The sequence below is a fragment of the Dryobates pubescens genome, chromosome 30 (assembly GCF_014839835.1).
Source record: "Dryobates pubescens isolate bDryPub1 chromosome 30, bDryPub1.pri, whole genome shotgun sequence".
NCBI classification, from domain to species: Eukaryota; Metazoa; Chordata; class Aves; order Piciformes; family Picidae; genus Dryobates; species Dryobates pubescens.
In genome coordinates, this window is record NC_071641.1 from 2,964,813 (window position 1) to 2,990,781 (window position 25,969).

At 40.4% G+C, this 25,969-nt stretch overlaps 1 protein-coding gene across 3 annotated transcripts; it reads right to left on the reverse strand.

The window, feature by feature from the left end:
• Positions 1-454: 454 nt before the first annotated feature.
• On the reverse strand, positions 455-25,290 carry RUFY2 (RUN and FYVE domain containing 2). Of its 3 annotated transcripts, none has more exons than XM_054174661.1 (18): positions 25,215-25,290; positions 22,570-22,743; positions 21,991-22,108; positions 19,524-19,625; positions 18,048-18,171; positions 16,016-16,077; positions 15,355-15,420; positions 14,130-14,196; positions 12,914-13,015; positions 12,035-12,151; positions 11,269-11,436; positions 9,726-9,823; positions 5,584-5,703; positions 4,361-4,490; positions 3,709-3,803; positions 2,685-2,733; positions 2,209-2,286; positions 455-1,395 (listed from the first exon to the last, which is right to left on the reverse strand). In XM_054174661.1, the coding sequence occupies exons 1-18, from the start codon at positions 25,216-25,218 to the stop codon at positions 1,252-1,254; spliced, it is 1,818 nt and encodes a 605-aa protein (XP_054030636.1). In that variant the 5' UTR covers positions 25,219-25,290; the 3' UTR covers positions 455-1,251. The 3 variants fall into 3 exon arrangements, with proteins under 3 accessions (XP_054030636.1, XP_054030635.1, XP_054030637.1); XM_054174660.1 differs by having other exon boundaries at positions 14,130-14,199; XM_054174662.1 differs by lacking the exons at positions 455-1,395; positions 2,209-2,286; positions 2,685-2,733; ... (1 more) ...; positions 4,361-4,490; positions 5,584-5,703 and adding an exon at positions 8,540-8,819 and having other exon boundaries at positions 14,130-14,199.
• Between the last annotated feature and the right edge of the window lie 679 nt (positions 25,291-25,969).

A 25,969-nucleotide genomic window follows, 5' to 3' on the forward strand; every position in this document is an offset into this window, starting at 1 on the left:
GAACAAAGTGCAAGCAAAGATCTGTTTCAAAGCCTCCCTTTTCCTGTTGGTAAGAAATCTGCAAGCCTGTAACTGAAGGAACTACGGGGCCATTAATTCTGCTGAGGGCTCACTAGTGCTGCCCAGGGTGTGGAGATTGCATGTCTGGAGCCCATCACACCAGCAGCTAAAGGGAGGGGGGCAGATCGGTGAGAGTGTAGTGACATGAGAGTGAGTGAGGGCAACTGGTCAGAGGATGCATTTGTGCTGCCTACAGGAAGGATGAAGATTTACACTCCAGCAGAAGGTTACCACCAGCATGAAGAGAGGTCAGAACTAGGTGTTCTCAAAAGTGCTCTGGAAAAACATGAAGTTTAGGAACAAACTCTGGAAGCTTTAGAGAGATGATGACAAAATAAGGAAAACCCTTCCTATCCAACACAGAAAGGACAGGAGTAATCGTGGTATTTCTTGGTGGCAGCTTCATCCTGCTTCTAGAGCTACACAGTGAGTACGTGTACAAGCCTGAAAGCATGACGCACATGAAGATAATGCAAAGATAGTTGTTCAAGGTTACAATTATCATTCACTAGTGATGGACACTTCTCTTTTAATGGAAAAATAGATATGTCAAATTAATAGTTAATTATAAAAAAATAATCCAGCAAAATGCACCTTCCTTCCTCAAGTGCCTACAGGCACTGCTTGCTCCTGTCTGACAGAGCCTCCCCTTACACCTGTGACTACAAAGGGCAACTGTCAGTGCAATATTCTTGGATGTAACATTGATAACTGAGGGAAGAAAATAAAGACAGTATTTGGCAGCAACGTCTTGGACCACTGCATAAAATAGAGTTTCAGACTAGCTATTGGGCAGTTTTGCTTCACAACGGCCTATCACAGGCACATTCTCCAGCAGCGTTCAGCTGGCCTTGTTGCAGGCTAGCCTGTGAAAGCAGGTAAATCTGTCACCTTCTTCGAGGTTGTCATAAGATATTCATCAAATACAAACTGCCCAGCTTCCTCCAAAGAACTTCAGAGCCATCTGTAAGACTACCACTGTCACCTGGATTTTTAATGCTGGCATCTTCTGTGTTTGGGTCCCATTTTCTCTACTTGTTTCCACAGAAAGTAAACAAGTTCTCCACAGATGAAAATGCCACTGTCAATTGCTTACCTGAAATCCTAGAAATCCTGAAGTGTATTCTTGGTTGGTTGGTTGTTTTTTTTACAGGATTAGCTAAAAAGTAATAAATATCTTGTACAATAATCTCATGGCACGTTAGAAGAGCACCTCTGTATAAGTATTGCATGGCAGGAATCACAGACACGAACAGGCTTTGGTGAAGAAGGCAGAGGCAGTTCATTATCAGAGCAGGCATTACAGAAGATCTCCCCACAGTTCCTGCAATGATGCTAAATATTGAGGAGAAGATTAAAAATTAGCATTTACAACGGAAATATACTTGCTAGCTGAATACCAAGAAACTATACACACACAGCAATCCAAAAATGTGGCTGCTTCCACTACTTGGTTTGAACACAGAATCAGCTTTCAAGATAATTCATGCAATTCTCAATCTGTGATGCAATCCTAGGTAGCCCATGGTCTGCCCAGAATTACATCAGCTGCAGATAGACAGAGACTTGGTTTGTCTAGAGCCATATTTGGTTAATCCATGTGAATATCAGATTTGCAGATTTCATTCAGTCTCTGGATTAGGAATACTCTGCTATACAAAAACTATTTAATATAAAAAATGATCTTCAAGAGAGCAGAGGATTCTGTCAGGTAGCTAATTAACACAAAAAGGTAAAGTAAAAATTTCCTGCACACATTAACAAAGCATGGAAATTAACATTGTGTTTTACATTAACATGACAACAAACTCATCATCTCTTAGTCTATTGCCAACAAAAAAAGGCCATGAGAAGACTTCCACACCTGTCAAATTGTATCAGTGCCAGAGCTGACAAGAGTTTGAGATGATTCTACAAAGTTGGATGAATAATTCTTAAGTGTGTTCCTTTGTGGAACTTCACAGAGAGGCAGTGTTTCTTTTTCAGATCGAGCCCAGCTGCATTGTACAGATCAAAGAACTAGAAACACACCTCAAAAAGGACTCTGCAATGACCTAGACTGACACTCCCTGGCTCACCTCTAAGGCAAAGAGCATCTTTCTCAGAACACATTTAAACAAGTCGGAAGCAATTCCATTCAAGAGTTACCTTCCTTTTGGAAAGAGAAAATTCCTTTTCACATAACTTGCAATGTGTAGCCTCTTTGTCCTTCAACCAAACCTGGCCCTGGAGGAAAGAAATTCTCATAAGCTGTATGTATCTGTTTAACTTAAACTTTGCACTGCAGGGAACATCACAAACTAACAGCAGTACATTTGCTGCCTGAACCACCTAATGTTCTGAGAGTGATGTAACATCACCAAGACACTCCAAAGCAGTGCAAGGCTGCTCCAAAACGCTGCAAGAACAGGTGCAAAGAGAACATGCTCAGTGTAGTAAAGCTGCTCAGTGGCTGGGCTGGAAAAGCAGAAAGGTATTCCAGTCTCAAAGCTGAAGCCTACTGGGCAGGGGCCCATCATGCAGGAACAGTCCCCAAGATGCAGGGAAGCAAAAAAAAAAACCCCAGGACAGCATCAGCAAATAGTCAGAAAAAAAGGTTTCACTTTCCCCCAAGTACTACTGACCTGCAATGCTTTATTTGCTTCTTTTATATCTTCTATTTTCAGCTTTGATCTGAAGAATAAGAGAATGCTGTTTCAAACTTCTGTATTTTCAGTAGTGGTCTAACAACTCTAAAAGCTGTAGGTACTTCAAAAATTCTAAGCTGAGTACTCTGAAGGTGGAGCTAGTATTCTGTACTCCAGCAGGTATCAGCCTTGCTGTACTCAGCATGATACAAAGACAAGCTTGCTCCAGAGAGCGCAGAATCCTTTGCACGGCTGTAGAATTCTCTCGGGGTTATGTGGCTTAGGGACATTTTTCTGTGCACAGCTCTGTGCAAACACTGAAAGGCAGCACACAGCACTGCTACAAAACCTGGACTTGTACAAGACCACTTGATGTCATTATGGAGAAACCAGCCTTTCCACAGCCAGCCAGTGCCAACCCACTCAAAACTGAGTCACAGAATATAAATGAAGTTATTCTATAAGGCAAGAAAGTCCACATGGTGAAAGAAGAAGATAGAGATGATGAAATAAAACTTTAACAAGGTTGAACAGAAAGGAGAGCTGCGCTCAGAGCTCATTGCTCACTGTAGTCAGAGGGGTTTGGCAAGGTAAATAAGCCCTTGCGTACTCTGCAGACTTAGCAGCAATGGCCTGTGACTGTCCTCTAGTCTCCATCTCTCAAAGAGGAATCCAAGAACATGCATCCTCACAAAAGGGTAAGCACTCTCCTGCTGGAGCCAGGGCTGTTATCTTCACCTTGGGTTCTTCTCTGGGAATGTCACAATACGCATACTGGCCAACCACAACCCCTAATGCCCCCAGGCCCTTTTAGCCTAGGATTTTCTTTTCAGAGAATTGAATTACACAGGAGCCCACCAGCCAAAACTAAAACTAACCAGACCTGACCCAACCAGACATTTCTTGTTAGCTGGCAAGGGGACATTGCCATATACAGTCTAATTCACACAAACACCATCCCATTATTTTTCTTAATTCCATTTTGTGTGACATAAATAATCATCATGAATAATGAAATTACTCGCTCAGCTTGGATGCCAGTTCTTCCAGAGCAGCCTCCTGGTCCTGACATGTCCTCTTCAATTGCTCATTCTTTTCCTGAAGTTTGAGGAACTCCTTCAAATGAAACAAACATAACACACAACATCTCAGATCATTCTCAAAGTTGTATTTTCCTACTGACCAGAAAATTACCACTACCCAGAGCCGATCTTACTGAGAAGCCAAATAAATGAATGATCCACCATACAAATCAAACACAACCCAGGATCAAAACGTCTCTTAGACTCCAAGAGATGACGTGCTTTTGCTTCTGCAGTCTTCTCCAGGAGAAAAATAAAAACAACTGACTGCAGAGACCAGCAGCACTATACAGCCACCTACACCAAGTCAGAGAGGAGCACCTTCTGGCTTACAATGAGAAGACAGAATCTTCCACACAATTGAGAAAGAAACCCCAGGATTTCATTTTCCTTTGTTCAGTGCACTGACTTCTGAACTGAGCACTAAATAGGGAGTTAAAAAATGTCATTTTCTTCCCTTCAACTGTTTGTGAAAAGACCTTAATCTCATCTCATTCATCTACTTGCAGGAATTCTTTAAAAATACCAGGTGTGTAATTAACTTTGCAGTCAATTTCTAAATGACTAGTCAAGTTTCACAGCAGAATTTACTTTTTTAAGGTTAACTATTTCTTGGGTCTCTGTTCTCAGATGAGACACAGTTTCCTTTTCCTTTTGGAGATCATCCTCTAAGGTTTGCCGCCACTCTTTTTCGATCTTCAAATCGGTTTCCAGCTGGAGCCTAGAATATGCAGAATAAAACAAACAAACACAACAGTGCATGAGAGAGTATCATTTTAAAACACAGTCCCAAGGTTCTTCCTGGGTGCCATCTACCATTGTCATCATAAACAAATGATCCACTCACACCTTTTCTAAATGAGAAAGCGTGCATCAAAATACCGCAGGTATTGATGTAACAAGCCCCAGCGCTGCCACTTGCAAAATGCTACTATAAAGAGGAGTATGGAAAACACCAAGACTATGGCAGGATTTTGAAGAGCTGACCTTTGTAACAAATGGGCAAAGGAAGATTCACCACAAAATTCTGAAGTGGTGTAAAACATGCACAAGGCAAAGCCTCCTTAACCTTATACAGCTTTTCCAAAACAAGACCAACCAAGCAGGCACACTGCCACTGGTGATGCAGACAATGACCACAGGTATCTCTGGTGATCATAAAGGTTATTTAGTAGAATAGAATAGAACAGAACAGAACAGAATAAACCAGGGTGGAAGAGACCTTCAGGGGGAAGTTAAAACACTTCCACCTTATTCACAAGGCTGATCAATTAAACTATTCCTATGCCCTTTCTGTTTGTTTATACTACTACATACTTGTGGGCTTCATTAGAAGTGTGTATTACTACTACTACACTACTTACTTTCCCCCATTGATGATTTAAGCTGGCACTTTCAGACAAAAAACAAGGCAATTTTTCCCACTCCGTTCAGCTGCACACCATTTTTGAGACAACCAAAGGTAGTTTGACTCTCTTTAACAGCATAATTTCCTCCACCTTGCCAGTCCCCAACATGAAGATCCTTAGTGTTTACATTCTGTTCAAAACCATTGATAAACAACCAGCCTGCACTAAGACACAGGGCACACTGCAATGGAGCATGATTACTGCTGTGTGTACTTCTAAAGCCATACTTATTGATAAACAACCAGCCTGCACTAAGACACAGGGCACACTGCAATGGAGCATGATTACTGCTGTGTGTACTTCTAAAGCCATACTTATTGATAAACAACCAGCCTGCACTAAGACACAGGGCATACTGCAATGGAGCATGATTACTGCTGTGTGTACTTCTAAAGCCATACTTACAGCTGCTTCTCCTTCTGGGAAAATTCTTTCTGCAGACTTTCAGACTTATTCACATATTCCTGTGTAAGTTTCTCATCCTCGGCCTCAGCCTCCATTTGAGCCTTCTCTGTTTGCTGCAATCTGGTGTAATTCAAATCAACTTTGGGTAAAACTGAAGCTAGAACTAGGGTGTAGAGGGTGAAGAAGACAAATAAAAGAAAAATGGGGAAATAGAAACATTTCTAAATAAAAACAAAGTTTGGGGAAACTCACAAACTCAAACGAGAAATCCATACAATGCCTAGAGAAACTAGCTCCTGGGTTCTGATACAGCGAGAGAGTAACCACTGTAAGTAATCACTGGTTTATTTGGTGCTCATCAATAACAGATGCCAAAGCATGGTGATACATAGTTTAGAACTGAAGCATACACCTTAATGGGTTTTTTTTTTGGGGGGGTTGCCTTTAGCATATGTTCCTGTGGGGTTTTTAGAAGCTTTTTTTTTTTTTATTTCTTTCTTTTTTCTTTTTTTTTTTTTTCTTTGTTTTTGTGTTGTTTTTTTTAAAGCCTGTAAAAGTACTTGACCTGTGCTAACCACCCAGCATGTGTTGTGCAAAAGCAGCTCAAAACGATTCAGGCATAAGGCTGAACACAGAGCACTGCAATCAGACAGCAAAAAAACTTAACCTAATACAAGACAACACACCCTGACAGGTCCCATTACAGTCATAGAACTATCTCAACTACACCATATTAACTAATGCAAATAATCAGTATTAAAAATAATGCATTCTTACACTGCTTAAAATAGCTCCATACTATAAACAGAATAAAACTGATTAATCAAGAAATGAGGAATTGGATTTATTTACTCTTTCCTTTCTGAATTCCAGGAGTGTGCTTCTGCTTCAGCTAGTATTCCCTTTGGAATCCATTTAGTTCACTGTGGTTCCTCTCTGCTTGGCCACCTCTTCAGTCAAAAAAGAAAGATGGATGTAATATAACAAAATAACGGTACCAAAATGGGACTTATGCTGCAGCATAGCTACACCTGTCTAGGTGAAGAGGCAGGAGAGTGAAAGACCACTGAATGTCCCCACCTGCTGCATTGTGTCTAACACAAATGTGTCAAGAGCCTTTCAGGTAAGCGAAGGAGCCACCTGTGATACTGTCTCTGTGCTTGATTCCTCACATCCCAGCAGCTAACTGAATGAAGAGTAACCCAAGACTCTCGCTGTCAGCTGAAAAAAACATGAGGTCAGCAGCTTGTCTACATTTGTGCTTCTGCTGGCCAAGTTTCGCCAGCAGGAGTTTCCAAAAGCTGCCAGTAAATCAGTGAAAAAAAAAGACTGGAATTAAAACTACCTTACAAAGTCTGTACTATTTCATTTGACTGTATCAGTTGTTTTAAGGATGTTCCCAGTCACATTTGCAGTGGCCACAGATGGCCAAAACATGTATGGACAGCAGAATTTTGGGAAAAGTCAAGGTCAATTCACTGGGCAGAAGCAGCTGAAAGAAGCTTCACAGGACAATTAATAGCAAAACCAAGCTTAAACCCTCCCTAATTCACAAATGAAACTGCAGTGTGGCTCCCACAACCAAGGCAGAGTTGGAGCTTGCTACTTTCTTAACATGCCAGGCAACCCATCCCATGGCATTGCCTTCTAGACTAGCACCAAGGCTAACTGCACCCCTGCAACTCAGATGTGGAGCTGACTGAGTTCACAGCAGGATCTGTGATTCAAACGACACTGAGGCAGAGGCTAGCCTGCACAGACAGCCATGAGATGGTTAACACTCCCATTTCTGCTATGGTCTACCTGTTTTGTTCAGTATTTCTGGTTTGGGTTTTCTTTGATGGGAGACACTTCATTATTTTTTTGGTAGCCAGCCCATGGTAAAGGCTTTGTCATATTCCATACCAAGGAATAAGGTAATATATAATCATGGAGCAGAATCCTTTCCTGTATTAGGGCATCCTGCCTCCACTTTTGGAAGCATATCCCCTTCTGCTGAAAGACCCTAAGATTCTTTTTCCAAATTCCCCTCCACACTTCAGAGCAAAAATTCAGATGTGCAGCTAAAACACTCCCCTTTCTGCAGTGCAGGTGAACAGCAACCCAAAGCAGAAATAGGATTTGTGAAGACTGCTTGACAATGGTGGAGGGAGGGAGGGGGAGTTGGGCAAACCAACACATTGTGATTACAGCACAGACAGAGCTGCAGACAGGCGAGATCTTTGGCTGGCCAACAAGTTAAGACAAATTCAGGATCTGGGCCCTAAATGTAAATCCCCTTTATTGCTGCAGCTTCCACTGCAGCTATGATGGTGCAGCTATTGAAGCCAGGAGTCACAGCTACAAGATTTCTTGGAACATGCTGTCCTTCCCTCCTGGAGCCTCATCCAAGGCCAGGCTCCAAGCTTATTTTAACTACATGAAAATATTTTACCCTATGTCACATCAGTAATCTGGAATGGTACTTTTGCTGTTTTATCCTCTAACCCTGTGATTCTTCCACCGCACATACTGAACATCTTCCTTAACTTCCTTTTTAGCCTGTTTTTAAGGACACCCACTTGTAAAGAAATGTATCATTCTGATATAGCACTCAACTCCCCTTTCCCCAGACTCCTGTCAGTCTGTTTAAGAAAGCAGTGCTAGTTAGAACCAAAAACACAACAGAGAGGACATTTTGGGGATAACTACAGCCAAAGCCAGTGAAAGAAATACACAGGGGAGAAGGGTAATGATGTCAGAAGGGCTAGCTTTAAAATCTGTTAGTACCATAAAGAAGAGGAAAAATCACTAATTAGAAACAAATCTCACCAAAATGTACAGTCAATGTCAAAACAGGTAACTGTTTAAAATAAAATTTGTTTGACAATGCAAAGTGATTTCAAGAGCATTAGAAAACTAGCTTACAATTGCTTAATAATAGTGCAGTAGTGTACTTTTCTTTTTTGGGGGAGGGGTAAAGTGAGATCAGAGATGATGTTCCTTCAGAAAACAACCTAGAACCCAGCTACCGTCAGCTACAGTGCAAGATTCCTAATACCACTTTACATTTAAAGTTCTAATCTTTAAAATCTGAAGTTCTGTTTTCTCAGTAAGTATTTTAAACATAGTGGATCTGGAGGAGCTTTCAGAATGATATATCTTTGACAAGTTTGTATTGGTGCTGAGCTTCATTGCCGGCACACTTGACGAATGACATTGCAATAGTCCTAGTTTGAGTTAACAGATCTTTGTCACTTCATGAATGCAGTGGACAAAAATCAAAGACAGATGAAGGCAGCAAAATAGTAAAAACAAAAATTGGGATAAAGGATGAAAAGAAAAAGAAAAAAGAGGAAAAGGATGTCAATAAAAGAATATTCATGTCACTAATTTTTTTAATACATAACCATGTTTTTCATAATCAGATTTAAACGAGGAAAAAAAAAAAGACATGTCAAACACCAACATGACAGGGCTGATGGGTATGTCTTACTTCACAATTTAAAAGATCAATGTTGCATTCAGGGCACTAAATTGAAACAACAGATGAATCACATTGTCTCAGTATGTAAAGCATGCAGCCTAATGGCACTGTAAATTTATAGACTGGAATGTTAAGTCTTTCACTTTTCAACCTTTCAGTGTAAAAATCTCACTATGTCATTGACAACAGTGGCACTTGCAAAGCAGTGGAGAATAGTTCTCATAGCTTCAACAAACACAGCAAGGCTCCATCAAGGCATTCAATGTTTATACTAAGCACAAGCTTAAGTATAAGCAAGGTTAATGCCTTGGTTTCTATTGCATTTCATTCAGGTGGGGGAAAAGATCAATTAAAAAGAAATAATAGTGAATCAGAATTTTGAAACAGCTGAACAAACAAGTTCTGACATCAGCACAAAATCCTAGGACCAGAAGATAAATGGTGGAGGAAGAAAACTGCAAGATTTATTCTGTGTTTAAAATAAGTGTGTTTGTTAACAAAGGGTGGGGGGAGGGAAGGGGCAGGAATCAAACAGTAAAGCACCAGTTGAAATTTCAGAAAGGGTCTTTACAAATTTTCCAGTTAAAAATTACGTTTCAGTGGCAACTGTGAGGGAATGCAGTAAAATGACAGGGGATGGAGACATGAATGAAGAAAGCCAAAGATGGGCCTATACCTTTGTTCTAGTTGCTTCATAGTTGCATTAATTTGATTGGTCTTATCCTCTAATCGACCAATTATTTCATTCTTTTCTTTCATTGCGTCTTCAGAAACCTGTGTTACAAAAAGGGTTAAAACTGCAGTAGGTACATACTACACTGTTACCTCAAGGGATTCTGTCTTCAGTATCTGAAGAGAAAAATATTAAAATGGCTTCTCAGCTTGATTATTTTGAAACACACCCATCTAAAAAATGTAGTTGACAGGGCTGAAACTGTAATGCCCAGCAAATTTGTAGCTCTGAACTTTTCAAGCGCAGATGTTACTAAATAAGTACACATTTTGCATTTTAGTTTCTTTTCTTAGTTGAGCATTTTGCAAGTCACCTTAAATTCATTGATCATCTTTTTGAGGAGCCCATTAGAAGCTTTCCAAAAAGAACTAAGATACTTAGACATGCAAATCAATAAGGTTTTCCAACTCTTATCAAACTACCACATGCACCTAAAAATCTGTAGAGAATTTTACTAACATATTTCACAGGTTTGACTGCTTGTAAAGATGTCAAAACCACAGATAGAAGACGTAAATAAAATACTGAGCATTATGCTTGCAGTACAGATCAACACTACTGATGGGTCCCTGTGTAACAGAGACTAAACTGTTTTACTCTGCCCAGGAAGTGGGTCTGAAGGTCATTAAGTGCAATCAGTGTTACCCACAGTACCCAGCAATAGCTTCAAAAGAAAACTAAACTCCTACAGATCCCAACACACTGAAAACCATTCTCTTGTTTTAATTTCCAACTGTTTACATTTTACTTCCTCTGGTTCAGTTTCCTCACAGCTGCAGGTAGAGAAGTAGCATCCTTTGTTCATCATCTTAATTATCTCTCTGCAGCATCCTATTTTTTTCCCCTCATTCTGCCACAGATTTGACTGTTTTCTCATGCCTTTTTTTTTCCTGTTAGTTTACTTCATCAATCAAACTTGTGTTCTGGATAATTCACTGCTAAACTTCCCTGGTGTATGGGGATTTGTTAACTGCACGCTGACTCTCTGAGATCCATATTCTCCTGCAAAATCTCTGCACTGTGACAAATTTTCTTACTTTGTTAACTGATTATTAAAAACAACCAAAAAATACCTAATTAGCTTTTTCCATTGAACACAACCTTGTCTCCCAAATGCCTTTCTTTGCTTTGAAAGCTCAGATCTTGCCTTTAACTCCTCACTGTGTGGCAATATTCTCTTGGGGTTTTATACAATGCAGGCCAAAAAGTATCATTATCACTAGAGATACTATTACTCTCTCTATTCCATGCAGCATGTTATTAGGCCATGATCTTCTCTTCCATAAAGCCACCAAAATTAAGTGGTTGCCTTAAGAACTTCTTTGTATGAAATCCTGCTTGTAACAGCCATGTTCTACCATGACAAGCTGACCTAAGAAGTGGAAACACACCAAAAATTAAGGAAGCAACAGTACTTAACAAAAGCTAATTCATCTTTCTTCAGTCAAAGTCTGTTCATCAGTTTTATGGCAGATTGCTCCTTTACCTGCAGCTTTTGGTACATTTCCATGTTAATTGCTTTAACTTCATCAAGCTGCTGTCGAAGGCCTATGAGGGTATCCTGTTTCTCATGGATATCCTTCTCCAGCAACTTCATGGCAAGTTCTATCTCATGTTTCATACTAACTTGAACCACTAGCTCATTCTCCATATCCTAGGAAACACAAACACAATGCAACATAGAATACTTCAATAATTATGCCACATTCTATCTCTGCTTTGAAAAGGACAAAAGTTAATTCTACTGGAGCTGCAGCATCACTTATTTCACCACTTCAGAAATCCTGCTTCTCTTTAACTTTGCAAATTATCCACTACATGAACATTACACTTTCATGTGCTTAGTGATTGATGGGGTTTTAACTTTGGGAGAAGAAAACTCAAAATACAAGGAATAACTCTGCCAGCGTTGCTTAGAATTGGCTAAATGCTGATTACAAAACCAGAATTAATGATTTCCATTTTCACAGGACTTAGCATGCATACATCATTGTGTCAAATGTAGCTGATAGTTCTCAAAGAAATTGTGTTTTATTTATTGTACTTTTGCAAAATTGCTAAAGAAATCCCAGTGTATTCATTGCTCCATTAGAAACCCCTTGTTATTACAGCTAGTTAGAGAAAAGGCAATTCAAGTCAATTAAAGGCAGCATCCAAGCTCAGCAAAAGTAAAACCAGCAGTGTTTAGGTGGTGACTCTTCTCAAGCACAAGTTTTCCAGCAGTGCTGTGCAGCTCCAGCAAGAACACTTACTTGTCGAAGCTGCGATTCTTCTCGAAGCTGTCTACGTGCTTCATTGTACATGTCGTCTAAACCTTGCCTGGAGTGTTTGTATGTCTGAAGCTCTGCTTCAACATCCACTTTAGTTGCCTACAAAGATACAAAGAATCTATCCTCATCACAAGTTGATGCATCAATTGTAGCACCAATTTAACGCTTTTTCAATTGTAGCATCAATTAAACACTTGAGGGCAAAAGAAACCCAAAGCAAAACACTTCTCCAAGCACAGCACAAACAGGGACAGAGCTGTCTCAGCTCCACAGTCATCAGATTTTCAGTAAGAATTGAGTAAAGCTAGCACAACAAACAGTTACACTGCAGTACAGTGCTCCTTCAGTAAATCAATCCATTACACAACTGTTCCAGTACAGAGTAATCCAAACATCTGCTTAACCTGTGCTTGCAACCAGTTATCTTGTAAAACATGTACCAGAAGTTATGTAAGGAGCCACAGATCACAGCTTAAAACCAGGTCAGTAACCATAGACATGATTGCTCCAAATGACATTCCACATAGTAAGACAGGGCAGAATAGAGAGTTTGTCAACTACAATACACGATTTGGACAAGAATTTAAGCTAACATTGCCTTAAATGCTCTTAGATACTGCTTAGAGTCTAAAGACAAAGAGGAAGAAGGGAAGAAAACCAGAAAACACAAGGAAAAATGCAACAAAATTTATACATGGTTATAAAACAATCCAGTGTCCTATAATTTCAATATATTCATGTCATGATAAAACTGGCCAGATTTAACAGGCCCTTTCCCCAGTAAAAGCTGCTTTAGATTTGGCCCAGCTCCTGCTCAATTCAAGTTGCTTTGAAAACTACATCAAACATGATAAAACATACCTCTAGATGATGCTGTGTTTTCATTAAAATGAGAGTATTTTCACTCCTCAGTTGATGGTTTTCTTCCTGGAGTTTAATTATATTGTTTTTGGCTATTGCTAACTGAAAAGAAAAAAGACCCAAAAAAAGAAAAGCAGTGTGACCACTTTTGCAAGTGGAAATAAAGAAAGAGATGTTCTGATGAACACAAGGGCACAATTTTCTCTGCCTTTTTCTTGCAGACTCCCAAACATAAATTTAATTGCTTTTAAAGAAGACATAAAGCTCCTGGGTTTACTAATGAGTTGCTTTCATTATACAACAGCATACTTGATTCTTTCATGTCTGTAAAGAATATGCTTTCTTTTCACTGCTTCATTATGACTAAATGACCCTCAATTCCTTTTCCTCATCCTAAACTGTTCCTTTATGTTTGGATTAAAATATATCCACTTTTGCTCTTTTTTGGACATCTTGCCACACCATATGGAGAGATTTGTATAAGAAAACCTCTCTCCCACAAAAAGAACTGGGCCTTACACTATATACCTTCATGTCAGTTGTAAAGCAGGTGGACAGTTGGGCTGAAGCCTAGTAAAGGAACTAGAATACTCTTGAGAAGCAGCACTCAGAAAAAATGTTTTCCCTCCAAGAAGTGAATATGAATATTCCATTTTTCCAGTTCATTAACTATTTCTCAAACAACTTAAAAAAACAATCTTAAAAAAAGATTGTACTCTCTACTGAAAGCTAAAAATACTGGAATCTAGTCAAGCATCAAAGATAACAGGAAATATAGGGCACATACAAAAACTGAGCTAGACAAATATAAAAAGTGACTATAAACATACGATGACTAAGCAAGAAACAACATTTGGGCTAAAGAAATGGTGGAAACAGAAATCACTCAGTGAACTACTTTCGGTCTTTGCAGCAGCTGGGGTCATCCATTATGGACCAGTCATCTGCACAGAATCAGACTGACAGCTGGCATTAAGAACAGCTTCTCTTCTGGTTTTGTCCAAAGTGAGAAACTGTGGTGTCCTACAAAATTAATTTACTGATGCTACAGGTTACCTAGGTAAGCTGACTTCAAATCCCTGCATCTACTCCTTAAGCCAAAACAAAGTGATTGAAACACATTATACAAAACTTATGTAGATCAAAATAAGGCAAGAATACTTAGAAAAACTATTTGAGAAAAAGTAGTATCTACCATACATTGCTAAAAGAATACCTCTTCGATCAGTTTCGTGTTTGATTTCTCTAGTGAATCCACTCTTGCATGAAGACTGCTAACTGTGCTACTGAAAGAGGAAAAGAAAATACGTGATTCAAAATGACATGGAAGCTCATTCAACCAAACTGAAAAGCTTTAACATCAGATAGAAGGCCAAGAGCTAAAAGGGCTGCTCCCACAATTGAAGATTTTCCTAAATGTAAGAAATTGTCTCCTTTCCTGAACATTTATAGGCTTCCTTCCAACTCCCAATGTCATCCCTGTTATTTAACCTTCTGGTTGGATGTGACTTTCATTGTATTCTTCCCCTCCTTTATACTCACAACTACACTGTACCCAAATGTTTAATGAGTTCCCTTAAAAGGCAGTTTACAATATTCTTGGAGGTTTTTTCCTCCCCCCATATGATAAAACCATTCTTCATTTTATATGTAATTCTTTGCTTCTCCACATTTTTTGAGCTATCTTGAGGCTGCCCCTTTCCTGATACTTCTAGACTTCATTTGTAAACCTAATGAGGATTTTATTTATTCCCTTTTATTACTCTGAGGTTTTTTCATATTAAACTCCATCCAGGACTTCTCCATTGCCCAGCTGCCTACTTCTGCTGTAAGTGCATTTTCTAGGTTGCATTTCACATGCAGAAAAAACCCTATTCTGTAACACCATTTAGGTTTGCTCCACGCAGCAAAGTAAGGGGGGAAGGCTGCCTTCCTGAAAACTTTCTACAGGAACCACAACCTACACAATACAGAAGCAGTTTCAAGCAAGCAATGAACTTATTCACTTTTGGCCCTACACATTAAAGCTAAAAAAGAAAGCATTAGGAAAGGCAAAGAAACAAAATCATATAGATACACCCACACCACTGAGTAACACTTTCTGCAAATTGTTAAATAGCCTGGGCTTAAAATCCAGATCAAGCTTTTTCATTCCTGTGAAGCTATGAGTCACGAGGACCTTGAACAGTTTTGGCCTGCTGTTCTTCATTTTTTTGAAAAAGAAAGGTTCTGACTGTCAAAACCAAAAGCATGAAGACAAAGACTTCCTGAGTCTCTCCAGAAGAGTATATCCTTTCCAGCTTCAGTAGATCCTCAGTCTAAACATGAAGGATTTGCACCCCTTTCTCTGAAGTTCTCTCACAAAGCTGTGGTACAAAAGCAATCACACATGTTTTACCTGTAAGCCTGGCCTGACAAGCACACTTCAAAGGAATACTTACTTCAGTTGCCTGTTCAGTTCTTCAACATAATTCTTTTGGTCCAAAATGGCAGCAATCTGTACATTTCTAAAGCAAGCACAAAATAAAAAGAGCTGTATTAAAATGGTGTCGTGAACGACGTACTGAAAACACACAGATCTACCACATGCAAATACCAATCTCAGGTGTGTGTTTTTAAAAAGGAAACAACTTCACCTCACAATCATGAAATCAGTAATATGTTGTGACATCAGTGAGAGGAAAAAAAAATTCTTTAACTGTAAACAATTTCTCTACGTGAAACGTAAGAACAGCCTCAAGAGAAAAAGGATGTTTATTTACTCTGCCATAACTCTAGTTATTTGGAACACTGACTAAAACCCAAGATGAGGGCTTAAAGGTTAAGCAGGGTCTTTTTCATTGGCACCCTGCAAGCTTCCAATACTGTCCACTGGACAGTGAAGGAAGTAGGTGATGTTGAGGCGACGTTGAGGCTTGCTTCGGAGTGCAAATACTCCCGCAGCTAACTAGTAATACGTATCAGTGCAGTGTCCCCTTCTTCTTAAGACTGCAAGATCAGAAGACTTAATTTTTAGGGAACCTGATTTCTACAAAGAAAAGATCACTAGTCAAGAAATCATTTGCTAATGTGCATAATCCCAAGCATTTGGTGAGTACATACCTTTCCTTACTCCCAATGTCTTCCTCACTCTTCAAATACATAGAGAAATCAATCACCCCAACCTAGAAGAAAGCAAATGTACACACTTCCATACCACACAAATAACTGCTGTTGCCAGTCAGAGTCTTAAATGTAGCGTCACAGATTTGATACCTTTCAACTAAATTAACAATGTGCCACACACCAAATTCCAAATAAAAGATGACATCTTCCCTCTGACTGAACTGAACTTAGCCAAGAGCTTACAGGAAGACTTTCATTTGGGGAATTATCAGATACTATTCAACCCTCTCACTGATCAAATAAACTTGTGGCACTTTGGCTGTAGTGTTTCACATGACTGCCTATCAAAGTGCATCTCCCAAAATGTTTACTGTTTCAGTATTCCTTGCCAAACCAAGTACTACCTCTCCCACTTGCTGATTTTTAAGTGTGACAGCTCAACTGTATTCATTTATCTGAATCTAATTAAGTTATTTTTTGTTCAATTATTTAATCATACTATAAATAACATTACCATGAGTTCTGCTCCCAACTGTACTCACAAACCTCTAAGGTAAGTATTTAAGCACATTTGTTTACCAAAAGCCTTCCTTTTTTGCCTGTAGCAACCTCTTCACAAAAGTATTTCAATTTGTCTAATACATTGCTTCCTTCTGGAGCTCACTTTAGCTTTAGAATACAAGTAACATTTCCTTAGTTTACATAAAGCTCTCCTGTCAGTTTCCTATGATGGTCTTCTACTCGGTCTCTCCACATCTATTCTAAAAAGTCTCTTTTCCACATGGTTAAAAAAAAACAAACACCACATTTTGCTTATTAAAGTAAAATACTCTCTATATAGAAGTCAAATGTTATCTCTATAAGAGTTCCTTTGTTTCAATTCTCCATCTGTGCATACACACAATTCACCATTGAATAGCACTCTTCTAACATAACAAAACAACTTCCATCATCCTTCAGAAGTTTCTCTTTCTGCTCAATACAACTTGCTGCTGGCTTCTCTGAGAAGGTACCTTACTTACACCACCCTCCACAAACAGAATTACTCCAAAAATCTCATCTGAACAGCCACTACTACCTTCTCAAATCAAGTTTTCTCTCATACAGCAAAAGCCACTGAGTGATCCAGATGAAAAAGGTGTAGCTAGCAATAAATGTTGTGGTTTAGAATACAAACAGGTAGTTCTCACTACTAAGAAGAGGACAGAACATTGATATGTTTGCTAGAATTACAAGCCTTTCGATGCCATGTCTTCTAGAAGACAAGACCAGTGCCTAAAACATTAGAGAGTAACTTTGTTCATTCTAAGTTAACCCTACGATTCAACAATACACATACCAAATTAGCTAAAGATTTGCCAAAGAGATTGGTTTTTTTCCTCAAGTACATGCTGAAATACAGCAATAATCACTCAACAATACAATAATCATCACTTCAGCTATTACAATTCTTTTCACAAAGAAGCTGAAAAAAAACCCCAAACAATTAGGGCCAAGCACAGCCTACATTTATTTGTAACTACTTGTGCATCTGCCTTTAGAAGGAATCCACCAGTTCAAAGTCAAAGCACATTGCAGAGGAGGAAGAATTCTAAGTATTGGTTCACAGACTGAAAGCAGTCACCCACTTCTAAGGTCTATGAGAAGCAAGGTTCTGTTTCAGTCCTTGAAACATTTCTATTATGATCCAGAGCAATAAATGAACCACATGGGATAAACTGATCATGAGACTACACTTCTCTTGCAGAGGAATAGGATAGCTTATGCAATTAAAATTGAAAGAACTCTGCATCGCTACTATTGCATCCATTTGATGACAAAGCATAAAACTTTACACCCTTTGTCACCATCCAAAGGTCTGACCCACCTGATGTTGAGGTTAACGCACAGCTCTCACTGATCCAGGAGCTGTATCATGCCCCAGTCTCTAGTAAGCCTTCTAACAAGTCACAACTCCATAGTAACAAAATTGCCTGCATATAAAGATCTTATGGATTGCATGTATATTGCTTTACCTGTAATGACTTACTTGTGAATCCAGGTCTTCTCCTTTCACACACAGGTTAGCATCTATCACATTCAACCCAACTAAAAGCCCAACAATAACTGCTCCTTCTTCCTCCATCATTAGTGCATGATACTCATAAAATTCACTGTTAAAGAAGAAAATGTAATCTTACCACTATATTCAGAACAATTACACCCAATAAATTAATAATGAGTAGCAACTAAATCTGAATGGTTCCTCTTATTTTAGCCTTACTCCAACATCCTTAAAGATGAACTGGGTCAGCCTGTACTTTCACCTCATAAATATTTAAAAATATAAAGTGCATGTTTGTCTTAGAGGCTATTAAAAACAAAGATACTATCTCTGGCACCAGAAATTTGAGCCACAAGCTGCTGCAGAGCTGGAAATCTGTGGGGGTAAAACTTACTTTGCCTTTAGAAAAAGAAAGGCTCTTCCCTATACACTTGCTATTAGCCACTTTTGAATAGGATACTGTAACAGATGTGTGCTGTACTGAGTCAATTCTTATGTTGTCAAGAAACACTAGGGAGAGTAAAAGAATGGTACAAAATTACCTTATGGATTTTAATGAGAAGATGGCTTGAAATTAAAGAGGCCAAACAAGAGACTAAATGGTTAAGAGAAGATAAATGGAAAGGATGGAAATGCTAAACAGGTTTCCAAAAGAAAAAACAGATGACTAAGCAATAGAATACCAACATTTGCATTTTTTAGATCACGTTTTAGACTTTATGAAACAAACTCTGCTTTCATTGAAAGTCCACAGGCTGTTGAACATCAGTGTCATCCTGACATACCAGCATTATCCAAGCATACAAGAAAAGCCTTAGAAATATGTACAGAATGTAGAACTAAAATTAGGAAGACAAGTTTTTTTCTCCTTTGTGCTTCAGCTACCCCATCAGAAAAGATAAGTCACGCTAGAAGAAAGCAATACTAGTTTTAGAACTGTGATGGGAAAATTCAAGGCAATAGTCCTCCATGCTACGGTAGCTCAGTAGGAAACCACACATCAGGTAGGGGTGAATTCATCCCCTCTCCAGAGCTTTCTGGTCCATATTCTGCATGGTGGAGGAATGCAGCAGGAGCCCCTCCCCATAGGCCTCATCGATGAAAGAACAGTTACAACCTTCACCTGTCTGCTGGCCCTCAATCTCCACATTTCAGTATTTTTCAGTATCACCAAGGTTGGAAGAGACCTCAAAGATCATCGAGTCCAACCTGTCACCACAGACCCCATGACTAGAGTAGGGAGGACAATAGTGCCCACTGCAGGCTTGAACTCTTGAGGCACCGTTTGATCTCTGCCCTGAAGACAGGAAGAAATCAGCCCACAGGCCAGAAACTATGTTGTCCTACACTAAGGGTATGTGAAAAGTAGCAAACAGAAAATAATACTTTTTTCTTTTTTTTTTTTTCAGGAAACTAAATCTCTAAGAATAAAGTAGAAACAAAATCTACTTCATTGTTTACCTGAGAAGATCTCTCTGAATGATTAAACACCGAAGATAGTCAGCCATTTTCTTCTGCATTAGTGCTAACCGTAACCAGGCCCGGGCACGGCCCAGCGGTGTTCTAGGAAAAAAGGGCATCAAGAGTCCCAAATCAACAATATATCAATTAACTTGCTGTTTGAAACATTTTACCAGCCTATTGGTAGAGCAACTGGTATTTCTGACAGGGCATTTGAAACTATTAGTTGAGCAATGCAGCCTATTTTGCTCAGAGAGTGAAAACATGCAACCCTTTATGTATTTCAGTGTGCTTTGTTCTCATACAATCAAGTCTAGTAGTATAGAAAGAATTTTTTTAAGTGGTGCTGTTTCTCTTCAAGCACATTCTTCTTAACCTAACAGTGCCAGTAAAGATAATCTGCAAGTCCTGGTTCCAGCTGATGTGAAACATCTGCAACAGTTCAGACTCCATTCTGCAACTTGCTTATAAACTCTTCAGAGGAACTGTGAAAGAAGTAACTGACTGTCCATTACAACTCATCATGCAAGCTTGCCTTACCAGTCTTGTTCTCTGGACCTATATAATACACATTGAATTTAAGCTTTAGCTCATACTTGTTTACAAATTCAGTGATATCTTAGAAAGACAATTCAAAAAACCATGAAAATGTATGCAACTAGCAAACATTAATACCTAACACGTTAAACCCTCTTCTGTGAATCTCTAAATCAGTGAATTGCAATCCTTATGCTACAGTATACCACAGGATCACAGGACATTAAGGGGTTGGAAGGGATGTCTGAAAATCATCTAGTCCAACACCTCCCACCACAGCAGGACCATACAATCTAGCACAGGTCACACAGGAATGCATCCAGATGCGTCTTGAAAGTCTCCAGAGAAGGAGACTCCACAACCTCTCTGGGGAGCCAGTTCCAGTGCTCTGCGACCCTCACAGTGAAGAAGTTCTTCCTCATGTTGAGGTGGAACCTCCCGTGCTGTACTTTATATCCACTGCCCCTTGTCCTATCACAGGGTGCAACTGAGAGGAGCCTGTTCCCTCCCTCTTGACACCCAACCCTCAGATATTTGTAAACATTTATTAAATTCCCTTTCAATCTTCTCTTCTTCAGACTAAAAAGCCTCAGGTCTCTCAGCCTCTCCTCATAGGGCAGTGCTCCAGCCCCCCCTCAGAGCCCTCCATTGGACTCTCTTGAGTAGATCCCTGTCCCTCTTGAACTGGGGAGGCCAAAACTGGACCCAATATTCCAGGTGAGGTCTCACCAGGGCAGAGTAGAGGGGGAGGAGAACCTCCCTCGATCTGCTGGACACACTCCTCTTAATGCACCCCAGGATACCATTGGCCACAAGGCCACATTGCTGACCCATGGATAACTTGTTATCCACTGGGACTCCCAGGTCCTTCTCCACAGGGCTGCTCTCTAGCAGATCACCTCCTAACCTGTACTGGTGCAGTTTATTATTCCTTCCCAGATGCAGGACTCCTCACTTACCCTTGTGGAACCTCATTAGGTTTCTCTTTGCCCAGCTCTCCAGTCTGTCCAGATCTCGCTGAATGGCCGCACAGCCTTCAGGCCTATCAGCCAAGCCCCCAGTTTGGTATAGCCACCAGGTTTGCTGAGCAGACACTCTGTCCCCTCATCAGTGTCACTGATGAAGATGTTGAACAAGACTGGACCCAGCACTGATCCCAGGGGGACCCCACCAGTTCCAGCTCTCCAGCTGAACTTGGCACCACTGACTACCACTCTTTGGACTCCATTTTGTAACCAGTTCCTAATCCATCTCACTGCCTGTTCTTCTATCCCACACTTCCTGAGCTTGCTCACAAGGATGTTATGGGAGACAGTGTCAAAAGTCTTGCCGGTTCATTGTCCCTTCCTGGATGGAGGACTCTGAATTTATCCTTCTTGAACCTCATTAGGTTTCTATATGCCCAGCTCTCCAGTCTGTCCAGGTCTTGCAAGGTAACCAAATCTATTATGGAATTTAATGTACAGCTAATTACAAAACTAAACACAAAGCAGAGTTCAGAGGAATGGGAGGCAATTGTAGTTCACAGCAGAAATTTACATTTAAGAAGGACCCTACACACAAGAATCTGAAAAGTTGCCTAATACTTTCCTCTTCAGTATGTTCCCCTTTGTTTTTATACAGCCTTTGCTGCCTAGACTCAGGAAGCTCTGGACTGCAGTTCTGGACATACAACCTGTCCCTTTTTGCATCCTTTATGTCCACCATTCGGCAAAATTTCCTCCCAGGAACATAAGAAAAGAAGACCAAAATACTTCTTTAGCTGTTTTGTACAGAACACGAAAAGTTAGCAAGATTCATCTGTGCTTTCCCCCACTACCATGTGCTAGTTGTTCAAAGGCTTGATTAATGCCAAATGAAATCATGAGACCTCTCTAGATTCTCAACCAGGTCCTTCATTTTCTTGCTGTATTTTACCAATATTACTTACTTAAGGCCAGGCAAATCTCTGACACTTGCTGCTATTTCCTCAGCTTCTGGATATAATTTCTCCACAAGTTCCAGAGGACCCCAGATAGTTTTATTGTAGCTTAGAAAGGATTTTCTCACTGGGAGGAGAAAAAACAAGTAACTGATTTAGTTTAAATGACTGGAGTAAATTCCTTCAAAATAGCTGGAGTAACAAAAGGCTTAACTGCTGAGTCTGGACTTAGAGATAACAGGACACTAGTCACTTCACCAGTATCCAAAGCCACTGTCTGAATTACTTTGCTGTAAACATAAAACTACTGTGATAGAGCAAAATAATATTAAAAGGATGACCATCTAAAAATAAACTACATACAGACATGCAGTTATGCTAATCCCTGGAACACTCACAACAGATGGCACACAAAATAAGAAGTGCATGTTGTGAAGTAGTAATAACAGCACCATTACTTATAAAAGGTGACAAATTACATAGTTTCTTGACTTCTTAAAGCAACATCACAAGCTTAGATTTCAAGAAAGGAAGGAATAAAAATGGCATGTTTGGGATGAGAAAAACCAGGTAGAGTAATTGCCATACCTTTAAGGCCATGCTTCAGGCAGTGTTCCATGACAACAAAGAACTGCTGCAAAGGTGGGTAGTCAGAATCCAGAGTGCGGCCAAAGCTCAAAGCTGATTCAATCAGTCCTTTGATACTCAATTTAGCCATGTTCAGTAAATTTGCTCTTTCTACAGCTGTAGGGTCCTTCACAGCTAAGATAGTAAAGAAAAAAAAAAGGTACAGTTTGAGTTTTAGAAGAGACATAAAATAATAAACTGCTTGGTAGTTGCCTTGCTCTAAGAAAAACGCATAAGAAATAATGTATTAAGTGCTGTGAACGACCACATTATCCTCTCCAACAAGCCCCCTAACAGTTCTTACATTGTTTCAACAGGTGGATAAGAAAACAGTGATGGAAACATCAGGTACTGTATTGTCTCAGTCAGCAAATTAACACAGCTCTGCTATCAAACAGCAATCAGCACCCTTACCATGATGTCAAAGCAGCACTCCTGTTAATGCCAAGTATTTATTTGGTGTACAACGGTCTGCCTACAGAAACAGACTTCATATATATAATCACTTTCTGATGTAGTCTCAATTTCACAGCGATGTAAACATATTTTCCCTCTTAGGCTCTACAGTCTCAGCCAGTAAACCAGAAGGAGTTTCCAGAAAATATTAGATACTGAAATTTCAGTTTCTCATATAGCTATGAAGAATTTTCTGCACAGGAAAGCGTCAGAAACTTTTGCTTTAACTTAAACATGGTTTTGGTAAACATCACAAAAGGTACACTACAAAAAACAAATAATTTGGGGATTCAACCTAGTCAGTACAAAACCCCAGCATTTGAAAATCATCATAATCTGACAGAATAGACAAGGTTCCTCTTCTCAGAGCTCCAGCTACGGAAACCAGGGTCATCAAAAGATTCTCAATGCATTTTAATTCCTAATGAAGCAGTTCAAACATTCAGGCCACACTCTCTTTTGCCAAACTGAAAGAGACAAAACAAGCCTCTGTTTATTCATCACGATCAAAGTAGCTTAGAAAGAAACTAAAAAAGTTGATAATTTACCTCTTTCTGCTATTTTTCAATTAAATACAACAAAATAAACAAACCCCCCCCCCACCAACAGAGATTTTCCTTTTTATGGCATTGAGACAGATATCAAGACATCTATACAGAACTCTATGGATGAAACTAAGATGTTAAAAACCCTGATGCATTCTAACAGATCAACACTTTCTGGATTCCTCAAACAGCAAATAATTATTTGTTTCATTTATTGTACACCACAGCTTTAGGAATTTAGGCATTAGATGTTAAAAACTTAGAAAAATATTAATTTTTTGCATTCCTAACTGCCTGACAAATATCAAATTACCCTGTTACCATATAGCAAAACCTACCTGTTTTCTAGAAAAAAAAAAATTGAGATGATGTGTCTGAAATAACTTCAAAACCTGCTCAGATAGTCTTACTATTTCCTAGTACAGATAGTCTTACAACTTCCTAGTACTTCAAGCACTAAAAGATTTTATTAGACACAGCAGATATTAGCAACAGTGCTCTGGCAAAAATTCACCCAGCTACCAGTCACGGCTCACTAGTTTGTCCAGTGCTCTGGACTTCCTGCCTGCTCAGCCATCAAGGACCAAACCAACCCCACTATGAGAAGCACCAGTACTCCTGTCTGGAACAGAAACAGGCTTGCAACAGGAGCATTTCTTTTAATAAACCTTTTTTTTTTTTTTAATTAGGTTTGCTACTGACAGTACTAGATGCAAGTATTGCTGTAAGAAAAGCCTGGTTCAATTCAGGCATCAGGATAGCTCTCCCTCACTAAGTGTTCAGCTCGTTTCCCAAAGGAATGTCAAAATTTCCTTTTTTCAGGTGACCTCATTTGGACTTTTGGAGCTAATCCCCCCCAGCCCTCACAGACACGACTTTCAGTCTCTCGTCCTTTTATCTGCCAACCCACCTGGTCTAGTATTTCTGAGGCAAAAATGTATTTTACGTGTGTTTAAAGCAGGGGCTCCCCTCACCCAAGCAGCAGGCCCCAAAGGGGCTATTTGCGGGTGACACTGATGTCACCAGCCTCACCTGAGTCTGACCAGGAAAGCTTGGCCCAGGAGACAATATTCCTCTCCCTATTTCGATGAGCAGCCAAACCTCTAATACAAACAGGATTTGTGCAAAAAAAAGCCCCAAACCCCAATGCGTGTAGTCGCTACGGCTACAGATGAACAAGCTCTCCCCGTGCCACCCGACGGCTGAACGAAAACAAGTATTTTCCGTCATTAAAGCCTCCTCATCGGCAAAATCCCTCATCCTCCCGCATCATGTTCTCCCACACATCTCCCGGGTCACATCAGCGGCGACCGTACCTCCCGGATAAAGGGAGAGGAAGGGCTGAAGAGGAAAAGGAGGAAGGGAGACCCGGCGGCCCCCCGCCCGCACAGCCCGATAGAGCACGGGGCCGGCACAGCCGCACCCCTCTCCCCTTCTCCCTCCAGCCATCCCTAGCCGCGCTCCCGCCGCAGCGGACATTTTCTGTCTGTGTGTGCAGGGCCGCGGCGCGGCTGGCAGCCGTGTAACCCCCGGCTTCTAAAAGGCCGCAGACTCCGTTCTCCCCGCTGCCCCCCAAACCAGCCTGGCCCCGCAGCTGCCGCTCACCCATGGCTAGAGAAGAGGAGGAGGAGCCGCAGCCGCTCCCTGCGGGCCCTGCGGCTCCTCCCGTCCCGCCGCTGCCGGCGCCCAGCACCTGCGCCCAGGCCGAATGGCGCCCCCGGCGGCGGGAGGACCCTGCCCGGGACGCGGCCGTTGGCTGCGGCGTTTCCTGCGGTGACAGTCCCGCAACCGCGAAGCACGCCGAAAGGCTCGCTGCTGCTGCAGTGTGCCTGTATCTCCTGCCCTGAGCAAGGAGGGCAGCGAGCTCCCTGCCCGGGATGGGACCTGTCATGTCACAGAACAATGAGCAAGGGCCTGGTCTTAAGTCTTTCATGTAAGTCAAGCGCGGTCAAGCAGCATAAACACAACACTGACCTACCCTACCGTTCTCTTGTGACTAAAAACAGTTCTTGAAGGTTGGATAACGTGTACAAACAAATACTATTGGTCTAGAAAAACCTTTCTGTACAGGGAATAAAAATCAGGCTTTTAAAATACAGATATCTCAAGTACCATCTGAGTTTTGGCTTAAAAAACACTGACATTTCAAACTCACCAGGAAACCAAAACACACTGTAACCCCAGAAGTCTGAGGTGTTTACAACAGCATTTCTGCCACACAGAGGTCTCAGTTTAGGCTTGCTGCACCCTAAGCCCTAGAATTTGATCTTCTTAATAATTATTCTAAATCAAATGCTATCCTCCCCTCTTCCCAGATCACCCTAAACCACACATATAGTTCACCCTGCTCCATTCCAATG